At 41.2% G+C, this 9,938-nt stretch overlaps 1 protein-coding gene across 3 annotated transcripts in view; it reads left to right on the top strand.

Annotated features, from left to right (window-relative positions):
• Window positions 1–9,938, top strand: part of VWA8 (von Willebrand factor A domain containing 8) — a 364,407-nt gene that overhangs the window by 348,654 nt on the left and 5,815 nt on the right. For all 3 annotated transcript variants that reach the window (XM_082365255.1, XM_082365257.1, XM_082365256.1), the window contains 2 exons: window positions 6,884–6,982; window positions 7,779–8,017. In XM_082365255.1, coding sequence (XP_082221381.1) covers window positions 6,884–6,982; window positions 7,779–8,017 — 338 coding nt within the window. The remainder of the gene's footprint in view (window positions 1–6,883; window positions 6,983–7,778; window positions 8,018–9,938) is intronic.

Consider the following 9,938-nt stretch of genomic DNA (forward strand, 5'->3'; position numbering starts at 1 on the left):
AAGTATTCTGTCTTCTCCTCCCCTTAGCACTCCATCATCCAAAAGAGGTATACTAGACATACTTTTCTCAAAGATATCTTGGTCGGAAAGATGTGGAAAGATGTGACTCACAAACCAGCACCTGCTGGGAAAAATTCCTTCTATCAAAAATGTAGTTCAGCATCTGTAATTCACCTTTCCCCAATGTCTCAGGCATGTTTCAAATGTTTAGAAATGGAAATCAATCATCTTATCAGGCTCAAGCTTTGAATAAATTTTTTAATTTTTTTTTTTTTGGCCTTGCCGCATGGCTTGTGAGATCTAAGTTCCCCGACCAGGGATTGAACCCAGGCCCATGGCAGTGAAAGCTCTGAGTCCCAACCACTGGACCACCAGGGAATTCCCTGAATAAATTCTTATTGCTGCTTGAAGGTAGGACCAAAGAAGGGTGTACAGACTTCTCTGAATCCATTCAGAGTTAAACACGAGTTCAGAATTGACTCAGTTGTAGATGTGGAAGTATTGGCCAATCCAACTATTCAAAAAGCCTAGGTAGAGACTGGGAGAGGGCGGAGGGGCAGGGGAGTAGTTAGGGAATGGTTATTTCTCTATAGTAAAAGCATTGGACTTAGAGTCAGAGCGCCTGGGTTTGAATTCCACCTCTGCCAGCACTAGATCTCTGACCTTAAGAAAGTCTGTTAATCTCCGAGCATCGATTTTTTAATTTGGGAAATGATGTTAATAACACCCACCCCAAAGGTGTGGAGAGAATCAGAACGAAATGAGATCTACAGAAGCACTTTGTAAACCATAAAGGATGGTACGAGTGTTGACATTATACCCATGAAATGTATTGTCCGATCCTTTCAATGACCCTGTGAGGTTAGGTGAAACAGAGATTATCCCTACGTGTCAGAGAGGTTAAGTGATTTACAAGCATACAATGTTAGAGGTCATCTAAACCAGCATTATTTATAAGGTAGAAACAAGATTTGGAGGGGTTAGGTGACTTGCCTGAGGTCGAAACCTTGTTAAAGTCAGAGCTGAGTCTAGAATCTTTGACCTTCAGAACATTGTTCTCTTTACATTAACTTCCATAAGAAGAAAGGTTAGCGAACTAGTACCATAGATTATTGACTATACCCTAGAGTTCTGTTGGCACATCTCTTGACCTTTTAAATTATATTTACCTTCTAATCCTTTGCTGCCGGCTGTCAGCAGTGCCACCTGAGAATGGTGTGTTTGTAGGTCTAGAAGGAGATTCGAATTTCACACATCATCAGGCTTCTGAAATAGCCTCAAATGATTCTCTTACTTACTTAAAATATAGATAAGTAATAAAACATAACTTCTCCTAAAGTTAGCAAATGATTATCCTTCCCAGTAAAAATTTAAACACAAATCTTATTCATAAAAATGCTAGGAGCTCTTTGTTTGAAGCAAAGCTTTCTTTGCCATCTAAGTATTATAAATCATCCTAATCTGATGATAAATCTTTGTGTCTTACACTGAAACTCAGCATTTGTTTTCATTTTTCATACCTTTCTCTAAACAAATGAGATTTTCAAAAGAAAATATAGCAAAAGGGCATTTAAACAAATTCCTAAATCAAAAAAAGTATTAAAATTGGTCCTCTCTAGTTGAGGCTTTTCTTTACTGCTGTGGTTTAATGTTTATGTTGGATGTTAAATGCAAGACTCCACGGAGATTTAAGGGATGCTCTGAAAAGTGCAGAAATCATGATCATAAAAATTTTGAGCTACCCAGAAAAAGTTATGATCTAAATGTCAGGTGGTTGATAACAACAGTTAGGTTCTTGTTTAGTGACCCCTATGATTCCTGCCTGGAAGGAAGCTTGAGACCGTATCAGGTCTGATTTGACAGTGGTCACGGCAGGAAGCAGACTGGGTGAATGGCAGAAGCAGACGTTAGAGATACTAACTACTAATAAGTATAGTTCATATCCTTTTTCCTTTAACCCAGGAAATTTTGAGGATTAGCTCTCTGTAAAATGTGTTGGGATCCTTGGAGAACAGATACCAGATAATTATGACATAGAAGGATTGTTTTTCATGGAAGCTTAAAATGATCTACAGTAACACCAGGGAATGCTCCACATTTGGATGTACTTTGAATTCCTCTCAAGCAGTTTATTTACTTTGGGCACAGAAGAATCCCCAAGCCCATCTGGAAGATGAGAACCAGAGCCTGCAAACCATTTTATAAGCCCCATCCTGTCCTTTAGGTGTGTCTTCTCAGCCTTTGCAATACTAACTAGGCCCAGACAAAGGCAGATCCTTCTGCAAATTGCACTTTCCTTACTGCAAATAAAGGAAGGAAAAAAAGGAGGAAAAAAAAGGAAGGAAGAAAGGAGGGAGGAAGAAAGGAAGGTCTGCAACTCACCTATCTCATTTGCCTGAAAAAGTATAAGATGCTTTTTTTCTCCTGGGCAGATAATTAAATGGTAGATGATAGATAGATCAATCAAATGGTAGATGGGTTTGTGACTAAAATATTTCTGGAGTGTTCAATCGGTCTGTTTTTGATAAAGGGCATCCAACAATTCATTTGACTGCTATTTGTTTAATAATTAACTAGCAACATTTTTCCTTGCAGTAACCAGTTATGTCAACCCTGTAAACAGACCACATGGTCAAATATTTATTTATATAGTGTCACCCATGGTCATCTGGTTAGTAAGAACGTTAACCATCAGTTAAAGGGAAAGAAAAAGTCTAATATGTATATATATATATATTTCAAGGAACTGATCTTACCCCCTTATGTGTAAGATTCCCGTTTAACAGATTACTTCACCAGCCCCCTAATGAAAGCAGCCTGCCTGGCACCTTCTCAGGAGAACTTTATTCTTGGCTTAAAACGTTCCTGCCGTGACTATTGTCAAATCAGTCTGGACAGGGCCTGGCACATGTTTCTGTGGAGGAATCGTGCAGGTTTTCTCCACATCCGTGCCAGTCCTTGCACTGAGCCCGTGGTGACCTTGGTCAGGCATATACTGAAGCCAGCACTCCCCTATAGTAATCCATCGTCCAGAGCTGTGCCGCCTTTAGGTTTCAAGCTTTGCTACCTTTTCACTACGTTGACAGCAAACTGTACATAGAGTTTCTTTTCCTATATGGAATTTGTTACATCCCTGGAAAGCATTCACTGCTGAGCTTTTTTAACGTATTGGTAAATTTCCCTCACAATTCTTTTGTATTTTAAAAAAAACACCCTAAAACCAGGCATAGAATAATGTCCCTGGCCCCTGCCCAAGGCCCCACTCTGGCTCTTCTCTGGCCATGCCCCTACCATCGGGGGAGGAATCTATGGGGCCAAGGGGACAAGCCCCCTTAGAGCTTTTTTTCTAGATCATGCTCCCAGTTCCTGGGATCCCCAACTATCCTGCTCAGGTCACCCCACGTCTGCTCGTTGGGCCTCTTTCTTAGGTCCATCTTTCTGGGGCAGACTGGCCAATTGTGTGAGCACCCAGAGCTGAGGATGACTGAAGGATGTGATGGCATGTGGACCTGAGGACTGGGTGTCCACACACGTGCATGTGAGGCACCTCGTGGTGGGGGACAGAGCCAGCTACAGAAAGAGAAGGGCGTGGGCTGCAAGCCAGGGGCCAGGACTACCCACACAGCCATGTTCTAGCACAGAGCTTCGAGAATCCAAGTATTTGAAATTTGACCCTGGCTCTCCAAGTCATTATAATGTATGTTTATCAAAGTTGGAGGACAGAACATATTTTATTTAACAATTTGTATAGCCTGATTTATAGCTTTCAAATATTTAGACATCCTATACGGGCCTTCATTTGTCCACTTACTTCTTCAATTATACACTTGTCTCTGTCCACTCTCATTCTCTCTGCCTTCCTTTTAGTCTCAGAAAAAGAAGTGTCCTCCCTCCCTCTCCAACTTGACCCTCTGACTGTGACCCTGATCTCTTTCCCCACTGCCTCCGCTCTGCTGCCTATAAAACGCAGTCACCTCTCCCCCAATACCCATCTAGCTGCTGTTCTATTTCTCTTTCTTACACCACAAACCTTTCACTGAAATTATCCCCACAAAGGTCACCATTGATTCTGATGCCCAGAAGTCATGAGTCACCATTCTCCTTGATGGTTATGGTTAGCGTAAGTCAGCACAGTTGTACAGCTGCTTCCGAAACCCTACACACTGATTTCCAGGGCCATCCCGGTTACCTGCATCTGCCATTGCTCTTCTTCCCTCTGCCCTGTGTCTTTCTTCCACCCCAACAAGGATACTCCCCAAGGCTCGGTTGAGGGGGTCCTTTGCTCTTCTCTCTCTATGCATTTGCCCTTGACAGCTGCACCTCTCCCTCCTGGGGATGACAGCCAAGTTTCAGACGACAAGAAATAAGTTTCTTCTCTGATATCTCCCTGAACGCACGATTCCAGCGTGTCTAGAATGGAACTCATCTTCCCCAAGTAACCCGACTGCCTTCTGACTTCTTATTTTTGCATAAAAATTATTTCAGCAGAAATTTTTCTACTTTTCATTTTTCATACAACGGTTTCAGTTATGTTATGGGTTGGTTTTTTTTTCAGCTAGCTTGGGCTAACCACCATTTATCACATGAGTGCTGGGAGAAAAAAGATACATTCCAGCTTCCACAGAGCTTATTTGTAAAAGAATGTAGCCCACATGGGAAAGGAAAGCTTCTTAATGCCCCAACTTGACTGCAAACTCTCTCAAAATACTTCAGCAATTAACAGACCAGGCCCACTCATAGATACTAAAATGCGTTAAGATGAATAAGATACACCCTTGCCTTCAAAAACCTCACCAGTGGGCTTCCCTGGTGGCGCAGTGGTTGAGAATCTGCCTGCCAATGCAGGGAACACAGGTTCGAGCCCTGGTCTGGGAAGATCCCACATGCCACGGAGCACCTGGGCCCGTGAGCCACAATTACTGAGCCTGCGCGTCTGGAGCCTGTGCTCCGCAACAAGAGAGGCCGTGATAGTGAGAGGCCCGTGAACCGCGATGAAGAGTGGCCCCCGCTTGCCACAACTAGAGAAAGCCCTCGCACAGAAACGAAGACCCAACACAGCCATAAATAAATAAATAAATAAATAAACAAACAAACAAACCTCACCAGTTAAAAAAGAATGACATGAAAGGGAATCATTGCATTGCCCTCAACACCTTAAGTAGTGTTTTGCTCATGGTAGGTGTTCAAAAGACAGCTGTTGATTGATGGTCAGATGGTGAATAGACAGTAGTAATTCTTAAGCATTTTGACCCATAACACTCCAAGTAATCCCTAAAATATTTTGCCCCAGACCCATACCCAGAATTTTCTTTGCAGATCCCCCAGTTGCTCAGATACCCTAAGGTCTATTCCAATCTTTATATCAGCATCATAAAAAGTCTTAGAGGGAGATGGGGGGAGAAAAGGGAATTTGGGGGCAAACCCCATGATTGGAGAGAATCACCTTGCCCCAATTATAGTTGCCTCAGATCCCAAACTTCTTTCCAGATTCTGTAAAAATGCTGCACCTTTCTCTCAGCTCCAGCCTTTTCTCAACAGACAGGACTTTCTCTTGTGTATTGTGAGAGAGGGAATTTAAAAGGTATTTCCTAAACTGAAAAATCTATGTCATGCACTATTAAATAGAAAAGCAAATTATAAAATTATATGGTCAACATTATCCATTAGTTAAAAATAATGTTGATGCAGACATACATATGTGTGAATGTGCAACCCCTTACACATATATTGAAAGGAAATTCAAGCTTAGGAACTTATACAAGGAAACATTAACAGAGGTTATCTTTGAGTAATGGGATCATGGATAATTTTTACTTTCTTTTGTTGTGTTTTTCTATAATTTCTGCAGTGACTGTTTCGCTTTTGTGTTCAGGAAAAAAGTATGTGTATTAGTTTTCTATTGCTGTGTAACAAATTACCATAAACATAGCTTCTTAAAGCAATACCTGCTTATTAAGTCATAGTTCTGTAGTTCAGAAGTCCGGGCAGGCTCAGCTGAGTTCTCCTCTTCGGGTCTCATAAGGCTGAAATCAGGATGTCAGCCAGGCTGGGCTCTCACCTGAAGGCTCTGAGGAGGAATCTCCTTCCAAGGCCATTCAGATTGTTGGCAGAATTTGGTTCTTTGCAGTTGTAGAACTGAGGTCCCTGTTGCTGTACTGGCCCTCAGGCAGGGTTGTTCCTAGATGCGATGCTTGGGGTCTTGCTCTGTGGTCCCCACCATCTCAGCCACAGATAACTCCCACATGTCAAATCCCCCCCACACTTCAAATCTCCCTGTCTTTCCCTTCTACTAATAGCCAGAAAAAACTCTACTTTTTAAGGGCTCATGTGATTAAATTAGGCGCACCCAGATAATCTGTTTTGATCAACTCAGAGCCAACTGATTAGCAACCTTAATTACATCCACAGAATGTTACATAACATAGTCATGAGTGATATCATATTCACAGGTCCTGCCCACACTTAAGGGGAGAGGATTGTATAGGCTGTGTATACCAGGGGGCAGGAATCTTGGAGACCACCTTAGAATTCTGCCTACTACTCTGTGTGTGTGTGTGTGTGTGTGTGTGTGTGTGTGTGTGTGTAATTATTTTAAACTCTCCCCTAAAAGTTAAGAATGGAATTCTTGGTAGCCCCTGAAGCCCTCATCATACTTTCTACCTCCTGCTGGAAAGCAGAGATCACACAAGGACAGACCAGAAGTGAAGGAGCCTGGAATTGTTTTGCCTTGTTGACAAACACACATCCATCTCTCTGCTTTTCTCCATGGCCATATGTTGAGCAATTCTGGGCAATAACAAACCAAAGAGTTGGAGGCTTATAGGTCTAATGACAATTCTTTAGTGGACAGAGGCTTCTAACTCTCTGATTCTCTTGCATATAGTATGACATCACTGGACACTCTGGAGATGGCTACAACATTGCTCTAGTTCCAATTAACAAAATCCCCAAGGACAATAAGCAAAGACTAGAAATTCTCAAGGTAAGTACATTCAGTTACCTCTATATCATGAAAACTTCCACCAGATTCAGTAAAGTATCTTCTGGTCACTGAAAAGATTCACTGAAGAAGCAGCAGTTACAGGAAAGAAAAAGACTTTCTGTTTCACAAACATTTAAGCATTAAACTGAGAAAGCACTTAGCGTGCCTAAATTCCTTTTTTACACCATACAAAATTTAAACTTTGTTCCCTACATATTTTTAGGGTACTCAGTATTGTATCGGGATTCTATTCAGCCCCCTATATTTCAGAAGGAAAAGAATGACTCCTCCTAGAGTACTCTCTAACCCAAATTTTATGTATTTCGTAGTATTTTCTAACAATAAATTCAGTTTCACATACTTAGATCTACAATAGAAACACACTCACCATGATTCTAAAGTAAATTTCCTCCCTTGCTATTGATGTAAGTACAATGCATAGTGTTGTAATTTTGTTTATTGGAAACTCAACCCATTCCTTATTTTTCTTCTGTGTCATCTCCATTCTCCAGTGTGATACCAAGTTTCATATTTTCTTACATTTTCTCACTTTAAATGGCAGCTTGAGCCTTAAAAATCAGTGCCAAATGGGATAGTTTTGGAACATTTCCTGTTTTTAATGAAAGTCTTAACCACATTCAAATATCACTGTGTATTGTTGTCACACTAAGGTGCAAATTAAGTAGAACTCACTCAGAGTATTTGTGCTTTCTCATTGTCAATAGAAAAATCATCACGTTTGTTAAAAAAAGGAGCTTCTCATTCATGGCCTTTGTACGATGTCTCTTCCCCCCAGACGATGCACGCCCACGCTCAGTTCTGCATGAGTGGGGACCACACATTAGAGGGGACAGAACACGCCATCAAGGAAATCGTCAAAGAAGAAGCTGACGAGTACTTTGTCATTGTCTTAAGTGATGCCAACCTGTCACGCTATGGAATACATCCTGCCAAGTTTGCCCAGATCCTGACAAGCAACCCTCAAGTAAATGCTTTTGCCATTTTTATTGGATCTTTAGGTGATCAAGCAGCCAGGTAAGTGTCATTCCAGGATGCAGCAGGGGGCAGGGATGGAGATACTTGAGTACCTGACACATGCCATTTCATGGGCTTCCCATCGTGAGGGGCAGTGGCGGGGGGAGGGTGGGAATGGAGGAGAAACAGAAACCAGAGTTGCTGCCCTCAAGCAGCTGAGAGTCTAGGTGAGGGGATGGGACGTTCTAGCTTATATCTGGATGAGCAATAATACTTTAAGTTATTTATTTTTCAGTTTATATTTAAACTAACCAACAATAAAATAAATAGCAAATTGATTTGTCCACCAATAAATTAAACAGTACTTTATACATTTTGCTTTTTACATCAAGGTGCTAAGCTCAGTTCTATTCCGTTCATGCTCAAGTCATATCCAAAGTAGCAAACATCTTACTATTTTCCTAGCATCAGAGATTGGGTGTCTGTGTCTCTACAGTGTATGTAGACAGACACACACATATATGTAAATAATACCTAATATGTGTGTCTACATATTTATAGACATAGATAGATCATCTTCTTTCTTATATTTCTCCTTCATGTATGTCTGTAATTATAGTAAGATGCTGCACTGAATACGCTGAATATTCAGTAGAGAAATTTATGGTCAGATAATAAATACCATTGTGGATCATCTGAAAGGAGAGATCTGGAAACACTTTTATTTCTTAAACACACTAACATTTATCTTTTTGAATTATAAACAGGAAGACGCACGGTTTTTCTCTGCTTAAAGTACTTGTAAGAAGCAGAAAACGCAATTGAAAGTATATCTCCTCAAAAAAAAAAAAAAAAAAAATCCTGCCTCCACACAAAAGGCCACATACCCTTTTATTACTCCACCTCTTTTACCTGTCACACCCTGTGGTACAGAGTCCTACAGACTAGGAGATGTTTTAGTGTCCAAAGTGCTGACATATTTTTCTCTTCCTTTCGCCTTGCTGCAGGATTGCAGAGTACGGCTAAGAACAGACTTAATATCACGTAATTACAGTCACCTTATTACACCTGACTTTGCATTTTTCTCAGTTGTATGTGTTAGCCTCTTCGAGGACTTCCGTGTCCTCAGACATAAACCGTGCCTTTTCCACTCAGGTTGTCTTCAGGACCAGCCCAGGATGAATCAAACGGCAAGCTCAACAAATATTGGTTGAGCTGAAATAGCTATTTCGTCTTTCTAGTGAACAGATCCCGTTTGAATACTTAAGAAAACACAATAATACCCTTGTGGTTTCCTAGGGAAATGATCCAACATCCACTGGCAAGAGATATGTTTCAGAATTAGCTGGTCTACTGGGCATGCCAAGTGTATGATACTACACAGGATGGTGGACTTTTATTAAATGTCATTCCAAAACCAAACTTTGTTGGCACAGTGAAAGGAGGCGTTCTTTTGGGTAGAACTGTGTCTTGTACTTATAGTGCCTCCAAAAATGGCCCTTTGTTCCAAATGATAAATTGACATTTTAAAAAATTATCATAAGCCTGTATAACCTCAGTGTCATCAAAACAGCAATTGCATAAGTCAGATTACATTTCACATTGTATGATGCGGGGCAAAAAAGAGAGAGAGAGAGCGTGTGAGAGAGAGGAAGAGAGAAAGAACCACTTGGGGTTTGGCTGGGCAACATTTTTCAAGACCTGTTTTCTAAGGCAGGAAAAGCAGTTAGAAGTACAGGGTGAGGTCAACACGTTCAATGGATCCAGGTGAGCTAGTCCCAGATTGGTCCCTAGGGCTCCGTTCTGTCCAGGGAACATAAAAATACCAGGAAACTACAGTAATAAAAGGGAGAGAATTTTTTCTTTGCAAATTCGCTGATTTTGTCACTGAAAAGACCTTTCTTTCGGTTCAGTGCTTTCAGTGTGCCTCTCCCTGTAGCTGTTGCCTAGTGACAGCGGGTTCCACTGCAGGCAGGGGCAA

Source organism: Balaenoptera borealis (assembly GCF_965194805.1).
Source record: "Balaenoptera borealis genome assembly, chromosome: 18".
NCBI classification, from domain to species: Eukaryota; Metazoa; Chordata; class Mammalia; order Artiodactyla; family Balaenopteridae; genus Balaenoptera; species Balaenoptera borealis.